At 32.6% G+C, this 23,116-nt stretch overlaps 1 protein-coding gene, 1 long non-coding RNA gene and 2 other non-coding genes across 4 annotated transcripts in view; all 4 read left to right on the top strand.

Annotated features, from left to right (window-relative positions):
* Nucleotides 1-5,813, top strand: part of LOC108375255 (myosin heavy chain 95F-like) — a 7,612-nt gene extending 1,799 nt beyond the window's left edge. Inside the window, exons 4-6 of the mRNA XM_017631354.1 lie at nucleotides 3,879-3,980; nucleotides 4,053-4,148; nucleotides 4,308-5,813. Coding sequence (XP_017486843.1) covers nucleotides 3,879-3,980; nucleotides 4,053-4,148; nucleotides 4,308-4,459 — 350 coding nt within the window. The 3' untranslated portion in view covers nucleotides 4,460-5,813. The remainder of the gene's footprint in view (nucleotides 1-3,878; nucleotides 3,981-4,052; nucleotides 4,149-4,307) is intronic.
* A 1,070-nt stretch (nucleotides 5,814-6,883) lies between these two features.
* On the top strand, nucleotides 6,884-6,967 carry TRNAL-UAA (transfer RNA leucine (anticodon UAA)). The gene has a single exon. It is a non-coding gene; the product is annotated as a tRNA-Leu (tRNA).
* Nucleotides 6,968-8,391: 1,424 nt separating this feature from the next.
* On the top strand, nucleotides 8,392-8,475 carry TRNAL-UAA (transfer RNA leucine (anticodon UAA)). Its single transcript has one exon. It is a non-coding gene; the product is annotated as a tRNA-Leu (tRNA).
* A 698-nt stretch (nucleotides 8,476-9,173) lies between these two features.
* On the top strand, nucleotides 9,174-20,401 carry LOC108375254 (uncharacterized). The gene is made up of 2 exons (XR_001849146.1): nucleotides 9,174-9,740; nucleotides 20,312-20,401. It is a non-coding gene; the product is annotated as an uncharacterized LOC108375254 (long non-coding RNA).
* Nucleotides 20,402-23,116: the final 2,715 nt, after the last annotated feature.

Here is a 23,116-nt window from a genome sequence, read left to right as displayed (position 1 = left end):
TTTGTCAGCAATTGAATGAACCCAGCCACAGCGGTCAATATGTACATAATAGCTGATTTCCTAAAATAGATTAACCAACTTTGCTCTAAGGAAAAAGGTTAGGCACGGAATTGTTTTGGGACAATGTACATTAAATACTTAGCCAAATCAACGGAGCTGTGATAAAATACAATTCAAAAATATGACGCATTGGGTGCAAGTGTACGCAAGGAGTGACGGAAGCAGTCCCCGTTCGTTGAAGTATTGTAGACTTGCAATATATTTATATCGAGTCTTCGAAAAGTTCTTCTTCTTTTGAATACGAAGTTAACGCTTTAATTTTTCAAATCGATCAATTTGTAAAAACTTCAACAATCGTTGCGATAAAAGTTCAAACANTCAATTTTTCCTAATAAACAATAGTGGTACAAAGCTCAATAAAAATATTAAAAAAATAAAACGTTAATAAGTCACAATAACATTGACAATAAAAGTAAATTTCACAATTCTTACCGGATTACTCTGGATGAAATTCTTAGCCCGGTCCCACGTTCAACAACTTCAAAATCAAAAAGGAAAAAGGAACGACAATATTAGCCTGTTCCCGCATACCAGGACTTAGTGAGAAATTGTTCGCAAAATACATCATAAATGTATGAAAGGAAACGACATCGGGCAATTTCGGACTAAATCCTGGAGTACGGGACCAGGCTAGTTGTCTGTAGCAACATATACATATTAAAGTTGACATCTTCAGTGAAAGAAAACAAACTTAATGCGTTGCCACAAAATCATAAAAGTCTTAAGATGGAAAGAGTTACCCAAAATTTATTTGTGAATTAAAATGTATCACAATTTATACTGAGCTTAAAATAAAAGTATCTTTAAAAGTTCGATGAAAAACGGCAACACTGTTTGTAGCCCAATTTCAACGAGTGATATACCATCAAAGGGTATTTTTGAGTATTAATTGTATGGGTATACATATATCGCTGGCTTAGAGTGAAAAGTTGCTAAGTCCCATTTTAGAAATTTTACAGGATCGGAAAAAACTTCTTGTAACAATTTTCTTCAAGCATTTCGCAAAACTTTGAATACAACATTTTGGTTGTTTGAAGCAAAGCAAAACTTCATATGAATCCGAGGGATTCGATCTCTATTGAAAGACTTCTTACAGTTTGGCCTTATCGGGTCCCCGGTGCTTCTTTTGGACTTAGCAAATTTTCCTTTCATTGAATTATAATGAGAATAAATAAAACGAATACCTTTAGCCTTTTCGAAACAATGCATTTGTAATTTCTCCAGCACTTACCAACTTTTCACTCTAAACTAGCGATATGTCTTCTTATTCTGATTTAGCCCTGCAACCACCTAAGAGATTTTGACCGAGTTCAACAAAGCACGCCAGTCATTTCTCTTCTGTCTTGTCTTTCTGTCCTGGTCTTTCCTCTGCTACCAGCATCGCGGCCCGCGCAGGGACGTTCCTGTCTATGACATGGCCAAGCCAGCGGAGCCGCTGAATTTTAATTCGCTGCACTATATTTATATCGTTGTAAGGATTATACATCTCATCGTTAAATCATCGGCGGTATTCGCCATCGCCAACGCGTGAATATTTCGCAGAATCTTTCTCCCGAAAACTCAGGATTTTGAGATATCCTAACCTCAAAGAACCAAAAACACGGTTTTTGCGGATATTTTAGGATACATACATATATTATGAAAACAAACAAATTTTTTTTGGTTAATTTCTACTTAGGGCATCATTTAGCACTACTCTTCCCCTCTAAACTTAATTTTCGTTTTGTGCGATTCGATATTTCTTTCTCGAGATATATCAGTTTTAATGTGCAGTACAACGGTATTACTTCGTAAGCATGCGTCATCATAGCTAATACCGAAGTACTGCACATTTAAACTGGTATATCTCAAGAAAGGAAAATGGAATCGACACAAAGGGAAAGAGTAGTACTAAATGATATCCTAAAAAGAAATGAGCTAAAAAATTTGTTTTCATAATATGACCTCAAATATCGCCACCGTGTTTTGGCACTTTGAGGTTAGGATATCTCGAAATCCTGACGTGCAAGAGCGGCTAGATTTGGATTCAGCACTAGCAAATCTACCAGAACTGTGCCGAACTGTGTAATTAACAAATTCAATTTAATTGAAAAATTATATTTTTATATTTGAATTTATGACAGAAGGGGAAAAGAGATTTTTGCTTAAATTGCTGGTAAAACGAATAATTCCTCTGGAAAACTGGGCCACAGAATGTGTATCCACTCCTCATTTGCAAATTCTACCTTTTGTGTTTTTTACACACAAAAGCTTTAACGATAATCAACTTGAATAATAACAGATCACTTATGCAATGGTAACAAAAATTTTGTAGCCGTTTAATGAAAACTCCCGTCAGATTTTTAACCCCTTTTCTTTTCGTATTCTGTGCACTCTTGTAACCGGAAAATTCTGTTACCATCTTATAAGCTGCTAGCAAAGACCTTGTCCCTTGAAATATGCAATACCAGAATTCCTAAAAAGTTATTAGTTGAATTGCAGGATACGAGTATATTAAGGGTATTGACAACATTGTCCATGTACTAGGGATGTTAATTTTTTCGCTTTTTACGACCCGGGATTCGGGATGCCGTTATCACAATCCCGATGGATTGTCCCGGAATTTAGATATTCATTACTTTTCAACAACTTAAATCGAAAAAATTGCTCCTATATTGTTTGAGAAGCTTTCCTACCATAAAATAAATAATAAATAATTGGGGTTGAAATCTACTTTTTTTTATTTAAAGTGGCATTTTCATTTTTTCTCTCTGACGTCAGAATTTATTTTAAAGGACTTTGTTATTTCAAAGATATGCTTAATTCCAAAAATTATTTAAAAAATTCAATGCAATGTAGAATTAAAATATGGGTACCAAATGAAAGAGGAAATTTCTTTACAATTAAAAAAAAATAAAATTTTTTTGGATTTACAAGGACGAATATTTAATTTTTTTAACCTGATAAAGTTAGAAGGGCGATGTTATCGAGTTTATATAAATCCTTAACGTATAATTTTTCAAAAAAAAATATTCCGAAATTTCAAGGATACAATTTTAAAAGGACATTTTCAATACATACCAGTACGTATGCACCAAAATATTTAATCTGTTCAAATTCTACAGAGTTTCCTATTTAATTTGATACCCTTACTTTTTCTCTAAGCACATTTCACTGAATTTTTAAATAATTTTTGAATTACTGACATCAGAGTGAAGAACTAAAAACGCAATTTTACTATATTTGGCCTATTGTTTCGCGAATATATTGATTTTTGAGTGTAAAATTTACTATTTATAAGTATAATAAGCTAGACATTTATAACAAAATATTAATTATTAAATAAAAAAAGAAATGTAGCCAATACTGGTCAAGAAAAGGAATTTCTATTATTGCCATCAGTTCAATAAATCCTGGGATTATTTGCCAAGAATGCCGGGATTTTCGGGACCTAAAAAAGGTCGGTACCCCGGGACTAACATTCCTACCATGTGCCTAGAATTACGATGATAAAAAGTGGTAAGGGTTTTTTTCGGTTACAAAATATTCGATAACGTGCAGAATAGACTGTAAGTGTAGAAATATGTTGGATATCAACTAGTAAAAATTTCTCCTGAGTTCTGCAAGTTTAGGGAAGAGAAATGTGGTAGTTATCAACTTTAAAGCTATATATTTCACAAATGTTGGAGAAAAATTTGTGCGATGTTTGTTGGGTAAGGTAATCACATTTTTTTTTGGGTGGCTCAATCTTATGTACTTTAAGTATCCGCCAGTTATACTTAGATCTGCATATTCTTTTGCTCAAAGTTTTTAATTTATATCCATTTTTATTCTTACAGCTTATAAGGCACCTCCGCTAGCACATCCCAAGCAGGAAATCACAACTGCCCAGCACCGTTATTTCCGCATACCATTTATGCGCGCCAACGCTCCTGAAAATAGTAAGTTAAATAAATTTGAAAACTACATGAATTTATTTAGTAATGTTGTCGAATTGCCCTTCCGTGTTTTAGCTAAACGCGGTCTCTGGTACGCACACTTTGATGGACAATGGATAGCGCGACAAATGGAATTGCATGCTGATAAACCACCCATTTTGCTAGTAGCAGGTAAACAACTACATTTTTGAGGCTAAAACATATCTATGCCTAAATAGTTTGGACATAGAGAAAGTTTAATTATCTAAATTTTAAGTATTGTGACTCCGTAGAAATAAAATTAGTTGTGCATTGAAAATAAAATATTTCTTATTCTTCTAATCTACGCAGGTGTTGATGACATGCAAATGTGCGAACTTAGCCTGGAGGAGACCGGTCTGACACGCAAACGCGGCGCTGAAATTTTGGAACATGAATTCAATCGTGAATGGGAGCGCAACGGTGGTAAACCATACAAAAATCTGGGTGCTAATAGCAATTAAGTAAAGAAAACCGTTTAGGTTTCAATACGCTCCACTTTCATATGTATATGATAAAGAAATGAAATGCAGACTAAATAAAACAATTTATATGAAATTCAACTGTTAAGTTGAAATCGCAATTAAATCAAAAGTAATAGTTAAATTAATGATTATTTAAATTGTATGTGTATTTTTGCAAAAAAAAAAGAAAAAAGAAAGTTTTTGATATCCAAAAATAAATTAAGAACCGTCGGTCAATGTGCTTTCAACGTATCAACAAGAGCAAGGGAAATATAGTATGTAATATTAGTGTTAGATTTGGAAAATTGCTACTCGATGTTTAGTACGAAAACAAAAAGTTTCAAGAATTAGCATGAGTTGCTTGAATGTATTTACAGTCGTTGCGCACTTTGCAGTAGAAAGAGAAATTTATTTAACGAAATTTGAGAATTAGCAGCATATTTGCTAAAGTTTAAAGAGCCATTTTATCGTTAGTTACAAGAAATCAAAATCTTAATAGAAATTTTGCAGATTCTAAATCAATAAAATGAGTTGCTTGAATAAATTAAAATAATGTAAGCATAATTTGTGCGCAAGCAGTATATATTAAAAAATGTTAAACGTTTTGTTAGCATGCAAATTGTCTAAAATTATTAGCTAGAAACATTACAGTTCGATATGAATCACTAAATGTACATATATCACAATCGGCCCTATGCTGAATATCGTCATTGTCAGTAAAAGTGATGATACGGCCATCGTCAGCCATGTTACTGATGCACTGAAGATCGTCGACGATGACGATGACGATATTCCGCATAGGGCCGTATGTGTTTTAAAAGAAGTATTTATACACTATTCTCAGTAAAATTATACGATTCCTATACAACAGCATACTTATTCATTCACACAAGTATTTAAAATGGAATTAACAATTAAAATCATTCAACTCCTGTGTCTACTTTCTCTAATACTACATAGTAATGAATAATTGATAAAAACAATAAAATTGTTGTATCCCGTATGTATGTACATAAGTGGCATAAACACATGTACTTTTATATTATGAACATTTCGATCGTTTGCTAGAAGAGCCGATTTTCTTGACCGTTGGTTTGTTTGGAATAAGCCGTTCTTCCAGCAAACAAGCGACATGTTCTCTTAATAACAGGTACCAATTTTTGACTTACAAATATGAAACATAGTAATTCTTATGAATTACATACATATATGTTAATTTATTTACTGATAACAGTATAAAAGAACCACTAGGTTTTGTTATTATTAGCGAAAAATAGAGTGAAGAAATTAAACATTAAGAATGTCTATTTATAATTTTATGTATACAAAGCAGCATGGAAAATAAATACTTTATACCTAATATTTAGTGCATTATCATTAGTAGTTTCTTGAAATGGCCGGAACTTTTTTCTTCAAGTTCTAGAATTTTATTTCTCGGAAGTTAATGGGCCTAGTGTTGTTGTACGTTCCCACAACGCTCGAGTATACGTTACCGGACTGATCCAGATACATATATTTGGCGCCACACAACTTTTAAGAAAATTTTTTATGCTGTTGCACAGCGAATAACGTAAACTAAAACTGTGTATGAATTGATGAAAATGTCATTGCGGTGTCATGCAGAAAAGTATGGAAGTTATGCTCAAAAATTTAACGAGTTGTGAATGAACTAACGAATACAGAGTTATTAAATTAGGTACTCTCTAATGAAATATGCATCTACAAACATGTATGCTAGTAAACTTTTTTCATTCACCTGCCTATTCTGGACGTTACCGAACATTTTGCAACCTGAACAATTTATTACCAAAACTTGTAACCACTTCTTGTTGCCGGAATTCTAGGTTTATTGGTAACAAGTAAATATACATACATATTCAGCGATGATTTTATATAGAAATTTCGTTTTTCATATTTCATAGGCAATATCTTGCTTTAAGAAGTGGTGGTAGCCAAAATTTACCTGCTACAGGAGTGTATACAATTCAAAAAGTGTTTAAAAATTGTCGGGAACTTTTTTTACGGTTCCAAAATTTCTGTTACGAGCGCGGAATATATGTACCTGAAGTAATATAACAAAACGTTTAATTGTTGGAGCACATGCAAACAAATGCTTAGCTGACGAACCCGCTTTCGCAAACTTTTTTCTCAAAACCAGTTTCAAATACAACGTCGCGTTCATGCGTGATCTTGTATACATATTTGGTTCATGGAAAGCAACAATAAATTTAATATGTATGAAAAAGACGCCCATGACGGAAAGTGAAGTGTTGACATTTTCCATTTGCTCTTCCTTTTCTTTTTGTTCTGGTTATAGACTTTGCTACTATAAAAATAATGGACACAAACCATTCTTGTAGTTGCATTGGTGAAAATGTTCATTGTTGGCGTTGAAGTGCGAACTTGTGCAGGAAGTGTCATATAGTCAGGTTGGCCGAGCGGTCTAAGGCGCCAGATTTAAGCTCTGGTTCCCGAGAGGGAGCGTGGGTTCGAACCCCACACCTGACAATGGGACGTTTTTTTTAAATTAGTATTTCAATATTTTTATTTTTACATAAATTTTTTTTATAAATATACATATATGTATATACAAAATTGAAGACGATATTGTGGACACCATTGTGCATGCCTCCAAAATTGGATTTTTATACCCGAGCGCACTTGTGCACAAGGGTATTATAACTTTGTTCACATAACAGTTTTTGTAACGAATCGAGATAGATATAAACAAATGTATACATAAATGATCAAAATGAAAAATAAAATCGTTTAAGCGGTGACTGTCTGTCCGTCCGTCCGTCCGTCTGTGCACACGATAACTAGTAAAAATTGAGATATCATAACGAAACTTGGCTTGTGTACGGATGGTATTGAAAATAAGCAAAGTCGAAATACGAACCTGCGATATTTTAGTAACTGCTGAAGCTCCTTCAATCTAAATTGATAGTACAATGATCTTTTGACGGAAAAAAGAAAATAAAGGCGTAACCATGCCCACTTATGATTACTGTAGGATATTTTACCTGTATGTTTTTATACTTGTTTAAATTCTTGATGTTCAATGAATTTGTTTGTTATCAAAAGGAAAGTTTTTGATTACTCTATAGTAAACTTTCAACATATAAAACTTAAAATTTAAACCAAATATATTTACTCATTAAAATAACATATAAATGATATATTGAAATAACCTACAATATATCAAGATATGATATTTTATTAAAAATTGTATTTCCTTTTTTCTTTGATCTCGTTGAAAGTTTATTTATTAACCGCTGCACCACTTTCACGAACACCTTAGCTCTTTGAATTTAAAACGTATATTCTGTGGTAGTAAAAAAATTGGATTGACTTCAATACTTAACGCAAATATTACTCCAATAACTCCAAACATTTTCCTCGGAGTTAAAAACAAAAATTACAATTAACTTCGAAATTATATAAGTTTTTTTTTTTTGATTTACTTAGTCTTTTTGTGGGTATTTTCAACTAATACTGTTTGTTCTTAAATAAGAATGCAATTCTATATTAATAAAAACTTGGTTTTCATGCAAATTCTAAAAGTTCTAAAATTTATATATGTATAACCAACAAAAAAAAATCTTGACTTGCTAGAATAAAAAAAGAAGATTTATTTTAAATTAACATACCTAGATATTCAAAATAAGAACAGAATTATTTGAAAGGGGAAAAAGTCAGATTTCGTAGGCCTGTGTAATCACATATTCGTTAGAATTAATTTTTGTTGAAGGTTCCGTACTTATAATTTTATAGCATAAAAGATTGCCTGGCAACATTTCATAATTTCCCTTAATTAGCAAGTACACTAAATTTAGCAAAGACTGCAACCAAAAATCTATAAATTTCCCTTTTGTGTAAGTGCTTTTGGCTTGTTCGGTTCTTGTGGTTAATTTGACAATGTATTCGCTGTAGTCAGGTTGGCCGAGCGGTCTAAGGCGCCAGATTTAAGCTCTGGTTCCCGAGAGGGAGCGTGGGTTCGAACCCCACACCTGACAATGGGACATTTTTTTTTTAATTTTTTTTTAATTCATAATTTAAAATTTTTAATGGCTATACAAATTTTCCAAATACATGTGTTTGTATGTACATACAAAATTTGATTCATAACTGAAATAAATTTAAAATTGTAAAAAATAAGTTATTTATTTCTAAAAAGCCATGCTGATTATTCAGTTACATATCGTCACCTAAGGGTGAAAAGGTGCCAATTCCATTTTTTGAAAGTGTTCAGGGGAACTGGCAGAAAAAATAATTGTTCACTTAATTTGCTTATGTACGTGAAAACTGCAGTAAGTGGAGCACCCCCCAATGGTGTTGGTTGAATCAAAAACACATATTAGGTATAGAATTCGTTTATTGCATCCTAGTGGAAGGTAATAAAAAAAGAAGTTGGACGATACTTACTAATGTTGCCATTTTCATTGATCATAAGAACATTATTGTAGAGCATTCAATAGCGTTGATCAAAACAATCCAGTTTATTGCTATCGACCTGGCGTTTCTTTGCTCTTAGCCAAGTTAGAAGCCTCGCCACGTACATACTATGTATGTATGTATGTGCGTCCATATGTACATATAAAATGTGTCACCATCTTCGCTCTGCGCATTGGATTTCTCATGGCTTGTTTATTGCTTCGTCGCTATTACTGACTTTGTGCATTGCTTCGCTCTCAGACAGCCGCTGCCGGCCAATGAGACAGTCTTTCAGTAACATTCGCGAAGTCAAGATCAAGTTGGGAGTGGGCCGCGTATCTTTGTAACCGAAAAGTTTTCCAATTTAATTTCTCGCTTTAAAAGACGTTTGACCATTTTGGTCATGACCATCGGCGCGTTCGGAAATGAAATTGTTAATCGAGAAAACTGCGATTGAAAGTGTATAATTTTAATTTTAATTTATCACATCGTGCCCAACTTATAACTGTAAAATTTACAGTGTAAATACTTGTAAAAATTCGCATTTAACTGCCACTTTGCGTATTTGTATAATTCGATATCACTTTGTTCGTGTCTTTCTTATTTTTCACATCGATAAGTGTTTGTGACTGATAACGAAAAAGCTATCTGGCCATCCAGTTGCGGATAAGAGTGTTTATTTCATTGAATTCCGTGTTTAAGATATTTATTATCTTTAAACAAAAGAGAAAAGAGAAAAGCCATTGCAAATCAGCGACAATAACAGCAAGAAAAGCAAAAATGTACGTGACCCGGTTGTCGAAGTTGTTTCTATTCGTATTGGCCTTTGCTGCCGTCCTAGACTTTGGTAAGATCGCACAACAACAATAATATACATATGTATGTACATTAGACCGTACCAGAAAAAAAAGTTAGCCGAATACTACTGAATCTAATGGTGTTCTCGTTTCAACAAAAAATTTCGCATTTTGATTGCCCCTTTCTCTTTTCGTGTCCGATTCAAAAATAAGGGAAAATGGTGAGAAAATTTTGTGTTCCTTTCTTAAAATGTCACACTCTTCTAAGGCAAAAAGGCACATTTTTAGCCCTTGTGAAGCTTTGCCAAGGGAGTTAATTGCCCTGAAAATCAAATGGTTGCTTAAAACGATAATATGAAATGCCTGAGCTGGACAAGGAGAAGAAGGCAAAAAAAAAGTAATAAACTGCATCAAAAATCTCATTATTACGATTCCGTTCAATATTTTTAAAATTATTTTTAAATATTTTTATGCAGATTTTTTAAGCTTAAAGCGTTTTGTCATCTGAGGGGACTTTTTTCAAAAAGTTGTTTGAGAAACTATTTTTATTCATAAAAAACTCCATTTTTGGAGATATTTCCAAATCGGTTCAGCTCACGTAAATCTTAATATTTTTCCGAATATTTTGGTGGACGTCTTAAAGTACAATAAATTTTGTAATCCCGGTGGAAAACCGCAACTTTTTTTGGTGATGCAGTCTAATGTATGTATGTACATACATAAGTATTTCCATGCATCTGTACAGCTGTACACATAGAGCTGTCTTAACGTTATTTTTTGATGCCTTCGACAAAATTTGAATTGCAAAGTACATATTTTTCAATATTTCATTTTACCTAGTTAAGTTTTGAATTCTGAAAACAAGTTTGATATTATGGAAGTGGTCTGAGGACCATAAAGAAGTACGTAGAGCAATTACTAAAAAGTTTGTAAAATGGGATTTTAAGATGAAAAACGAAAATTTTCTAGAGCAATGACATGTTTGTACAGCACAAGCGCAAATTTGTTGAAGAATTCTCGAGNAACCATAAAGAAGTACGTAGAGCAATTACTAAAAAGTTTGTAAAATGGGATTTTAAGATGAAAAACGAAAATGACATGTTTGTACAGCACAAGCGCAAATTTGTTGAAGAATTCTCGAGAGCAATTTCGAGTATGTAGTTATTGAGGCATAGGAGCATATCGAGAAAGTAAAAAAATTTAATAAGAATTATTTACAATTTATCTTAAATATTGTGGGTGTTCACACCTAAAAACCTCGTTATCAGGTTATCTGTTAAAAAATTAATACTTTCTAGTCAATTTTATTATTATAAACTGTATACAAAATATAATCAGATACGCTGATAGCAAGGTGGGTGTGAAAAACCACATTCTATAGCATACAAATGATTTAGTTAATTTTTTAATAAAAAACTACATACTAAAGGATTTGTTAATTGCGTACCAGCAAAGGAAGTAGGTAAAAGTAACAAATCGCTAATTTTAAAGACTTTGTTTCCACTAACTTTTGGTTTCATAGCGTCGCACAGTGGTCGGAGAGGCCATGTTTTTAGCGAAAAATTAAAACGACTGTTACGATTTTGATAAAACTATAGGATCTTAGTATTATTGTCATGCCAAATTCGAATATGTCATACAACTTTTAGTTTCACAGTTGGCAGCTGTCAAATCAAATGTCAATTTTTCTAAAAATAAAAAAAAATCTTTTGGAAAAAAGCCACTAATTGGGTTTTCTAGAAACGCTAGGCACTAATTTTATTACAAATTAAAACTTTGGTAGTTGACAGCTAACTGGACTGTCAATTTCTCTAAAACTAATAATATCATTTTAAGAATTCCACTGCAGAGGTTTTTAGAGCCGCTGATGATGAATTAAAGCTTTGACAGTCAAAGCTGTCAAATGGACTGTACATTTTTCTAAAACTTAGAAAATCTTTTTTTAAAAATCCACGGATTAGGTTATTAAACACGTTAGTAATTAATTGTATGCTAAATTAAAACTTTGACAGTTGACAGCGGTCAATAATACTGTCAAATTCTCTAAAACTGACCAATTATGTCAAATTATAATTTTGACAGTTGTCACATAAGTGGTCAATTTCTCTAATTAAGGAAATTTTCTCAAACATGAAACACGCTAATCAAGAATTCTTTACCACATTTAAACTTTCTCTCTAAAAATAAGCAAATCTTAAAAATTGTCCTTTAGCTTCCTTGCAGCTGAGTAACACAATATTTTTGTTAAAAAAATAAATAATTTATTTTAATAAAGGGAAAATGTTTAAAATGAATTTAAAATTAAATGATGAAATGATAACAGTAATTATAATTATTACAGGGTGCTTGACAGACGGTTGAACATACGTAATGGGGGATAATTGGGGCGTCTGCTATGACTTAAGAAAAAAAGAAATCACCTAGCTGCCACATTTTTTTAGGATTTGTTTTTATACGAAGTTCGTTGTTCTTAAGTCCAAACCTCAATAAATTTATTAAAAAAGTGAGAAAATTGCCATACTAGATTTTCCATTTTGGATTTTCAAAAACTAATTTCAAATTTGTAATGAGCGTACTTAAGAATTTCCAAATAACAAATATCATGGAAATTAAGCAATTGTTTGTTTGGTTTTTACCATTATGAAAAACCATATGTGAAGTGCAGAAGGCAAAATTATTTAGTTTAAAACAAACTCGGTATGGTGACAAGTTATACAAATTGCTGAACCTACAATAAAAAAAATCAACAAAAATAACTTTTGTTCTTGTTTTTTTTTAAGTTATATGTATTTACTTTGCAAAGAATCACGTTCGTTCATAATAATCTTCATTAAATACAATTTTACTGCCATGTTAAGTTAAGCGAAATTTTATTTTTCTACATCTGCAGGAAATTTATCTAGTTTGCTGAACTATTTTAACTAAAACCGCCAACTGACTAACTACATACATACATACATACATACATAATTAAAAACATACATACTTATGTAAGCAGCAAGACATTAAAAAATAATAATTTTATCTTGATATGACAAATACATAGTTTATTTTTGATTAAAGTACAAATCTTGAATTACCAAGAAATAAAACACTGATAAGCATAGATATGAATTTGTTTTAGCTGCAATCTAAAGGCAATTTCACATCTTGTTAGCTAGCAATTTCAATACTCTACTAAATAGTATCTAATTACGTTCAGTAACCATTTAAAATATCTGAACTTTATCAATCCATTTATGCTAAGATAAGGACAAATCATAATATCTGAACTTTATCAATCCATTTATGCTAAGATAAGGACAAATCATATTTTGATAAGATTTACATACGTATGTATGTATACATCCTGCCTTCAAATAAAGATTTAGTCATTTATTTATTAATAGTCAATGATTAATTTTACATAAGCACGTTTGTATTATAAATGACTCGACAGATACTCATTCACTTACGAGCATAGTACAATACTTTCTTTGAAAACAAATTAATGCCACACATACATTTTATTTTCGAATACAATTTTTATCAGCAACAACAACTCGCAATCAGTGTCAACAGTGGCTGTTAATACACGTAAGACAGGTGTTTATACAAAAAATAAACTAAATACAGAGGAAAAACATAAACTAGTTAAACAAGTTTTTTATTGTTAAAATTTCTAGCAAATACGAGCAGGTTATTTGTTATGTTTTCACACTTGTAGTCTTGCTCATTAATGCTATAATCGTCAAGTTCAACATAGCACACCAGTCATTTTTTTCTTCTCGCTAACTGGCGCCAATTAGAAACGGCACATGATGGCAAACCTCACTACACCCGGATCAGTGGATATAGCATCGAATACTTTTAGAGTTAGAACATTCGCATCCACTTGGCCGATATGGTCTAGATAACATAAAGGCCGAATCACACGATTGGTAGATTTGTACAAATTTATAAAAAAATGTATTTCCACTACAACTTTTTTAGCGGTCTTAAGTATTTTGATTCGATTCACTACATATGTGTAAACTCACGCAGCTCAAGCTTGAAACACATTGGAAACGACGGTCCACGAGCCAAGGGCCACAGCTTCAAATTTGTTATCTTCATAATCTAAACAGTTTGTCTATAGCGACATGAATTTTTTGAACGCGGCAGCGACATCATGAATTTGTATGATTTTGATATAAAAGAAGAGCAACAACCTTATCTGTCGCTAGAAAATTAGAAACAGATCTAATCTGGCCACAACCACAGTCGCAGTGTAGCTCTGTCGCCGCCAAAATAATTATCTACATAAGAGTACGGGTTAAAATAATTTGACAGCTGTGGTCCGTGGTCCGTCGTTTCCAACGTGTTTCAAGCTTGAACCATCCATTGTGTCAGGTACTCGCCGTAATAATGGTCAAAGTATGGTAATGGTTATATGTACATATGTATGTACGTATATTAGGGTGGCCCAAAAAATTTAAAATGTTAAGCTCTCACCCCTGGAGTTTTTCTAAATGAAAAAAGGGTAACCTATTTTTTGTTCAGAGCTGCCTCAAAGCTCATGAAGTTTTCCATGTATTTTATATGGGGAAAAACGCTTATCGTATAAATAGTATACAATTCTTGAAAATCAATATTTTTCGATTAGAAAACTCGGCAGAATTTCCTTTTTAAAAAACTCCAATTTAAGCAAGTTTGAATAAGCTCGGACTTACCATTGAATTTTTGCATTTTTTTATGAGTCAGTCATTTTCTTCCACACTCTTTTTTTAAATTAAAAATTAAAAAATTTCCAAGACAAATTTCATGATATTTAGATAGTGATAAGTTTTAGCATTTTGCGAAAATTTAAAAAAAAAATCGTAATTTTTTATATTTAAGTTCGACCTTAACCTTGAATAACATTTGGCGGGCTGAATTTATCGAAAAATCACACGAGAACTTTTTTATAACTTCCAATTTCTTTCAAAAATATATATCGCTCAATCCGATACGTTGGCTTAAAAACGAATTATACAATTGAAAACAATTTTTTTCCGGGTTATTTATATTGAAAATAGATGTTCGCGAGGAGTGACCTCTAAATGTTAATTTTAAGGGCTGCGCTTTTGACAGGCGTGTTTTTTCGCTGTGCCGAAAATATTTTTCAAGCGTTTTTGAAAAAAAAAAAAACAGTAAACGTGGATGAAAACAAATTACGGCCAAAGTGCATTTGTGGCAGTGGTGGGCACATTCACATTATCACATATAACACTGGTGTGTTGGTTGGGTTTATTTCACACTGAATTACAGATCACATTCTTTGAGGAAAATGAGACGGCGCAAAATTTTGTGTACATCTGCCACCCCTTCGCTAGGAAAGATGTATTGTGAAGAAAACGTCAGAGCTAGATTTTACGATTACACGATACCAAAATTCATAGCCATCACCACGGTTGCCGTTTTGGCCCAAATGGACCAAATTTGGTCCATTTATTTTCGTTGGCATATTTTCTTTATATAAAGAGGAATAAACTCCACTTAATTTTCCGATGTAACGAAAATTGGTGATTTTTTACCATTTGGTTCATTTTTGGTCCGAAAAATAAATTGAAAATGGCAAACGTGGCCATCACTTAAAATTATGCGAGATTTATTGACACCTTTTCAGCAGCCCCGTAGTGCCTTCTATGTTAATTTAAAAAGTTTTTTTCTCATGTAAAATTTCAAATAGGGCGTTTAAGTACTTAAAGAAGATGTCGAAGACCGACCTATCTCGGCAGCCAGTTCGAAAACGCTCTATCTCAGGCATTTTTTCAAGTACGCTCTACTCGGAATTTGATTGAAAAACACCCTATCTCAGAATTTGGAAGAACGCCCTGTCTCAGAATTCGGTTCAAAAATGCCCTATCTCAGATCAAAATACATTGAATATGTAATGAGGGCTGAGGTAGGGTGNGGTTCAAAAATGCCCTATCTCAGATCAAAATACATTGAATATGTAATGAGATAGGGCGTTTTTGAATCGGCAGCTGAGATAGGGTGTTTTTTCAATCAAATTCTGAAGTAGGGCGTACTTGAAAAATTTTCTGAGATAGGGCGTGTTCGAACTGACTGCCGAGATAGGTCGATCTTCCACTCAGGCATTGATATGTTGTATGCACATTTGTATATTTTTACAAAGAAGTTTTCCGTATGATTTGATATTGTATTTACATATGAACATACTTACAAAAAAAAATATATTCATATTTACTGCACGACGATGCCTACAAAATTTGCATTTTTTCTAGGCTATGAAAATTTTAGTTCGTAATTAAGCGGTATGCAGAAAATTAATCAAAATGCAGAAGTTGTGGCTAATTTGTTTGCCTTTTCCAGGTTGCTGCTTTTGTCTTTACAAGCAAAGCAAAAGTAGCAGTGTTTATACATATGTATGAATGCACTTGTGTATATGTACTTCTTCGAATATATATGTATGTGTATGTTTGTATTTAATTGTTGGCTTATAAGAAAGAAAAACAAAACCTTTAAATACGATAATAAACAAATAAATTGAGGTCCGTATTCAAGTTTTTTACCCTAAATAAATTGTTGCCGTTCTGCATACGAAATCGGCAATTTAGGCGAGGCACCCAACCAACCTAAGACATTTTGAGACTCAGTTTTCAGACTTGTGAATTGTTTAATTTGATTGACATTTATAAACATATACATAGGTAATTACATATAGAAATCTACGCGCGATACGTGTATGTATGTACATTTGTATATTAGGGTGCATCACTAGAAGACCAAAAAAAAGCTTTAAAAGTTGATTATTCCTTAAAAAAATTGCATTTTTTATTACTTGTACTATTCATCGTCACATTTTTGGCGGTGTTTAGAAAAGACTTGAGTGAGCTAGACTGATTTGAAAATACCTCCAAAAATCCATGTTTTTTTATAAATAATGGAGTTTACGTTTCTACAAAAAATGTTGCCTTTTCATTGCCCGATTATTAGTGTTTGTGCTTAGAGGGCAATGAGAAGGTAAAATTTTTCGGTAGAAACGAAAACGTCATAAAATTTGCATAAAATTTTTTAAAAAAATTAATAACAGAATCAATGTAATGGAAATTTTTGACATATTTTCAAATCGGTCTAGCTCACGTAAATGTTAATATTTATCCGAAATTTTTTGGCGGTAGTCTTGAAATATAATAATTTTTATAAGTCCGATGGAAAAACTACAACTTTGTTTTAGTGAGGCACCCTAAGGTATATACATATATACATAAATATGTATGTTTGTTTGCGTGTATTTTGAATGCATTCACAAGCTAGTTTCAAGAGTATCATAACTCGAGAGTTTGCAAAATCAATCTTCTTGCTCTAATACGCTTGTTGTACTCTGCGATACAAATTGTAGTATGTATGTACAAATATTTTTGTTGCAATTTTGACACGTCAATTATTTTAATATTCTTGTGCTTTAATACCTGTGCGTAGTTTTGGTAAATCTAAACCGATTTTGTAAACTACATAATCTATTAATTAGTCTTTGCCTACAAACTTATGTATGTCTGCACATTTGTACGTACATACTTATTTTGAATTTTTTGAAAACTTTTAAATTTTGAGTTGTGTCACTTGAAGAGCTAGTGTTCAAAATAAGTGGATATCTACATACATTCATATGTACATACAATAAGTATTTGGGTAGTGTATTGTACATACTTCTTGTCTCCCACTTTGACGTTGTTTGTATCAAATATAGGACAATATATATGCCAAATGATTGTAATCAAAAAAGTATTTTAATGTAGGGCGACAAATCAACGGTAAGCTCGTGGCTTTGAACTTGAAAACAGTTTTTAAATTTTCGATAAAGCAAATGTACTTCCAAATAAAAATTAATAAGACGGTTCAACAAAATTTGAACGAGTTTGATCTCGAAAACAAGACCGACCTCTAGCCATAGATTTTTTTACGCTGATTCCAAGCCCATTTACAAAATCTTTCTACCTCTTCTAGTTTTTGAGCAAATTTACAAATTAGAGTTGAATTAAAATTGCTAGGATTTCTGTTGAAATAACTTATGCATTTTTATTTTTTGTTTTCGGGCACTTTTTTCTCCAATACTCATACACACGAGGTAGAATCCATCAGACGAATAGGATTTTCATTAATCCCGGCTTTGGATTTTAGTTTAGTTTCTGACATCTTTTTAATTTTTGATATCTTTGATATTTTTGGCATTTTTGCAATTTTGTGACACTTCAACTTTTTTTTCAAAAAGTAGACGCTGGAAAAATTATGTAAATGGACTTGGATCAAGAGTTAACGAGTTCTACATTTTTATGTTGACAAACAAAAAGAGAAATTATACATACGCGTGATCAAGGTTATCAAAGCCAAAGTTCTGTGCTTGTTGAAGGCCTAGAATTGCTACACAAAAGAATATACATGCATACATATTTACATACATATACCTGTATATATGTACATATATGTATACCACTAGCATTTCATACTACATATGTATATAACTAAGTTTTTCCCTCCAAAATGCTCATATGCAGCCACAATAGTTGAAGCAGTGCACCTTCGCCTACATTTCCAAGTAAACATTAAATTTTCATGCAAAAGATGCACTTTCAAACAATCATGCGAATAAATATGCATACATACTATTTACATACAAACTCGATATGTGTATTTGCACACCTTCTAGATTGCGCACGACCAGTGTGATCAGATGACCACAATAATCAAAGCTAAATTGATTTTGAAAAAAAGTTATACCTTATGAAAAATTAAGTTTAAAAGAAGTCAGTACATGCATTCCTTAATTTCCTTAAAAACTCTTCGCCAACTCGATACGTTCCGCGAAGCCGATTTTCTTTAAATAAAGTTTTAAATGCTTCTCATAAAACACACAAAATAACATCAGGCTAATAACGGTTACTTCCAAGTATGCAAAAAGGAATTCAGTTTAGGATAAGAAAAACGACAAAATTTTGTGAATAAAAATATGATTATTTTCTGCATCAGACTATCCCTTTTTTGAGGTACTACAAATCATATTGTAAAAAATGTTGTGTAAAACAAATTTCTTGGGGTTATAAGTAGATTTTAAAATTTTATGCTAAAAAATAGGACCCTCAGGGCAGATATATTTTAAAATCTACTATAGAAAACGCCACTTAGTATTATTTTTTTTTTTAACTTAGAAAACAATTTAGAAAACCATTTTTTCGTACCTTACAAGGTCATTGTAATATTTTAACGGTAATAGTATAGTAAACCGCAAAGTCTGTTCTGCCTTTTCCAAGTTGGATATGGAAGCAAAGCGCATGGGTCTGGTGGTAAACGAGGACAAGACGAAGTATCTCCTGTCATCAAACAAACAGTCAGCACATTCGCGCCTTGGCACCCACGTCACTGTTGACAGTTACAATTTCGAGAAAGTAGAGAATTTCGTTTACTTGGGAACCAGCATTAACACCGATAATAATGTCAGCATTGAAATCCAACGTAGAATCAATCTTGCCAACAAGTGCTACTTTGGACTGAGTAGGCAATTCAGGAGTAAAGTCCTCTCTCGACGTACGAAAACCACGCTCTATAAGTCACTCATCATGCCCGTGCTGGTATATGGCGCAGAAGCATGGACAATGACAACATCCGATGAGGCGGCTCTTGGAGTGTTTGAGAGAAAGATTTTGCGGAAGATTTACGGGCCTTTACGCGTTGGTGACGGCGAGTACCGCAGACGATGGAACGATGAGCTGTATGAGCTTTACAACGATATGGACATAGTGCAGCGAATTAAAATACAGCGGCTCCGCTGGCTTGGTCATGTCGTTCGAATGGACACCGACGCTACCCGCTGGTGGTAGCAGAGGAAGAGGGAGGCCCCCACTGCGATGGAAAGATCAGGTGGAGAAGGACTTGGCTTCACTTGGCGTTTCCAATTGGCGTCAGTTGGCACAGAGGACTGGCGTGCTTTGCTGAACTCGGCCAAAATCGCTTAGGCGGTTACAGCGCCAAAAAAAAGAAGAAGAAGAATAGTATAGTAAAGGGTTTTTAGTTTGACCACTTATTGTAATAGTTCTGGTCCCAATTTTGCTATGAATACATATGTTAAGTAAAAAAAGTCAGAAAAATGCACGAAGGCAGACTTAAAGTCCTAAGGCTATAGCATAAAATTAAAAGTCAAATCTATTCTCAAAAAGGCTAACCTGGTCACACCGCACACGACAAAAGCAACAGGTGTTTGTTTACTTTTTTGCTGATGATCACTTGGAAAATCTTCTCAGAATAGGCGGAGAAGAATGCGAAACGTTTATAAAACATGTATGTGTGTAAATATATATACATACATGTAAAAATGTAAGTTAGTAAGTTTGTATATTTTAATAATAAATATGTACTTAATTTGCTGTATAATTATAAATTAAATGCAAGTTTTAATAAAAACACATTTTAAGGGCTGTGCGCATCATTCTAAGCCAAGTAAAACGTCTTCTCAAATATTGATTTTTCATGAATTGTTCAAATATTTTCGCAGCGACTGCATATTCTGAATGTTTGAGTTTAAAAAATATTTTATATTTTATATTTTACTGCAAGGTTAGCTAGAATTATTTTATCAAGTCTTTTGTTTTTTTATTTTTTGCAGCTACTTTTAGTCCCTTGAATGACATGGCCACTAATTCGGAATTGGGCGATTTAAATAAAACTCCGATTAGATCGAAAACGAAATTAGAGGTAAGTGACGCCAGTAGATTTGCCAGTGGGGATACAAACATGCATTATCATGCTGCTCATATTCCTAGTGTCCACCTATTATTATTTAAACTTTTAGAATTATATGTATACTTAACGCTCGTATCAGTTCTCAGGCAAAAAAAATGTATATTGCTGCAAAAGAAAATTTTTACAGTACAGTGTTTTTATTTTCAATAAAATAAAGGGATTCCTGGTACTATGTGTACCGGTTTTACACCCCGTGACAAAATAATACGATCTTACAAAAGCCATGTAAATCCAAATTTCTAACTTTGTATAAAAATTAGAAGAATTCAACAAAGTTGCACAACGAAAATTTTCTAGCTTAAGCGGTCAACATGAACCCTTGATTTTTGAAAACAATTTTTGCTGCCATCGTCACGTATTTTCTTTCATACAAAGTTCCCTACAGGAAATTGAATTAGGTTGAAAGTTATTTATAAACTACTTTATTTTCAATGATAACTAATTGAAATTTTCACTATTTTATCTGCAACGAACTCATTTATTTAACATGGCGATGCACTGGAAAGCAGTCAATTGCCTTTTCCTGCATGTAGTTTCAACTACTTTAAAATGAATTTGGCTTAAACAACTTCAAAGTCAGTATGTTTCGTTTAAATACGCTTTCGTTCTGCACTACACAGATGCTTTTTCATACTTCCAAGACATAAATTATTTTTTTGAGGAAAAAGAGTATACAAATTCGAAACATTTACTCATTACATTTGTTTTAAAGTAGTCTTTCAATTAGTTGATTAAAAACAAAAAAAAATCACTTGTTTCCGTCAGGGTTACTATGCCCGATAATTTGTTTGTTCGAAAGAAAATAATAACACCGCGTGCAAAAAAATGATCAAAAATCAACGCGAACTCTTAGCCTCATTAAACCTCCACTTTATTACTAGAATTTAATGAGATACAAAACTGCATACTTAGATTTTCTTTAAACTATGAATAAGAAATTTTTTGAATTTCTCTGCAAAGTTTGCAAATGTGGATTTATGCATATTTATATAATTAACTAGACTTTAATGAACATTAAACAAACGAAACAAAATAGCCAAAACGACGTGTCTCTATTTTTCACAAGACTGCTGTATGCACATATATGCATTTTTAATTTATACTGCTTCTGTGCATTAAAAAATTTAGGTAACAAAAAACATTTTTTTGAATGTTTAAACGAATTTCCAACATATATACGCACTAGTTCAGTGCTTTTCTTTAACAAATTACTATTAATTAAATTTGTAAAAGGCCTGTCAATCTGTTTGACATGTTACCATTATAATGTTTACCAGTACTATATCATTAGGAAATCATTATGCTCCGTTTCAAGAGTGGTACATTGTTGGAAATATCATTTGTTTAGCATTTTTTCAGTAAATTAAAAGCTGATGTTAATTGAAAACTGCACCCTATGTTCAAAATAATGAAAATTTAAATGCAATTTTCGAACCCTTTAAACGCATTTTTTATGAAATCTTGAAAAACCCCATCAATTGAATAGATGAATTTTGCAAAATAAAGGAAAAACAACTGTGTTATTCATATTTGCATGCAACTTGCTTTAATTGTCTCAAACTAAAGCTGCCTTTACACGGGTCGAGTGGAAATTCGACTAAAAAATCGAGAGCAGCAGATGTATTATTTTTAAAACGGGCATAGAAATGATTCGACAAGGCATAATAAATGAATTGCTTTCTGAACAACAAAATATAACAAAAAGGATAAAGTAAGCAATCGAATAAACAAATACATTTTTGTGTTGTTTCGGTTCGCTGTCGACTAGCTAAAGCGGCCGGTTAAATTTCGATTTACGCTGGTCGATTTTGGTTGAACGTCAAAAAATCGACCCGTTTGAAAGCAACCAACAACTTTTTAATGAAGTTAATGTCTTTGTCGGTTTGTTTCCAAACAAAATTTGGCAAGTGATTGGCATTCGTTACAGGATACAAAAAACTCTGCTCCTTTCAGAATAACTAACCAATAAAAAGAATGGGATATTTTTTATGGAGCCCGAGGCAATCGTCGCCATTACTTGATCATTCATGAGACTAGTAAAACACATTTTTCAACGGATTATTTATTAGAGGTTTGGCGCTGTCTTCAAAGTGGTAACGTGTTTAAATACTTGTTTTCAGGCGGTCATCTATTTAAAATTAAAATTTTTTTAAAAAGCACACTGAGCTCTACAGTGTCATCAACTTGGAATTTGGCACTGACTACCGATTTCTTGCTCAAACCAAATTAAGTACTTTTGCTCAACTTGCCGCAAAATTTCCCATGAATTACAACAAAATCATTCAAAGGCTAAAATTTTTCAGAGGTACTTTTTCAATCGGACTACAATATTGTGTGCGTTCAGAAATGCATCAAGCCAAAGCATCAGTCTTTTTTATTTTTAAAATATAATTGATGGAAATGCCTTATTTACGAAACTAAGTTCCAATTCGGCTTATAACCGTGGTTGCGCATATTTGACATTTCTATCAATTATAGTTTATAAATAAAAGAGACTGGTGCTTTGGCTTGTTGCATTTCTGATCGCATCTCTTATTTTTGTGGTTAGTGGCCAAACAAAATATTAATAGTAGCATATTACGCCCAGAACTGCTGAAAGCGCACAGAAACAGATACACAACACCATTATTGACAAAGGTGACAGCGTCTCTGACCAACCCAGTGTCTG

The sequence above is a fragment of the Rhagoletis zephyria genome, unplaced genomic scaffold, assembly GCF_001687245.7.
Source record: "Rhagoletis zephyria isolate East Lansing unplaced genomic scaffold, Rhagoletis_zephyria_1.1 Rzeph_scaffold_08691, whole genome shotgun sequence".
Taxonomy (NCBI): domain Eukaryota; kingdom Metazoa; phylum Arthropoda; class Insecta; order Diptera; family Tephritidae; genus Rhagoletis; species Rhagoletis zephyria.
The sequence above is the reverse complement of the archived record's forward strand: the minus strand, read 5'-3'. Positions and strand labels throughout refer to the sequence as shown.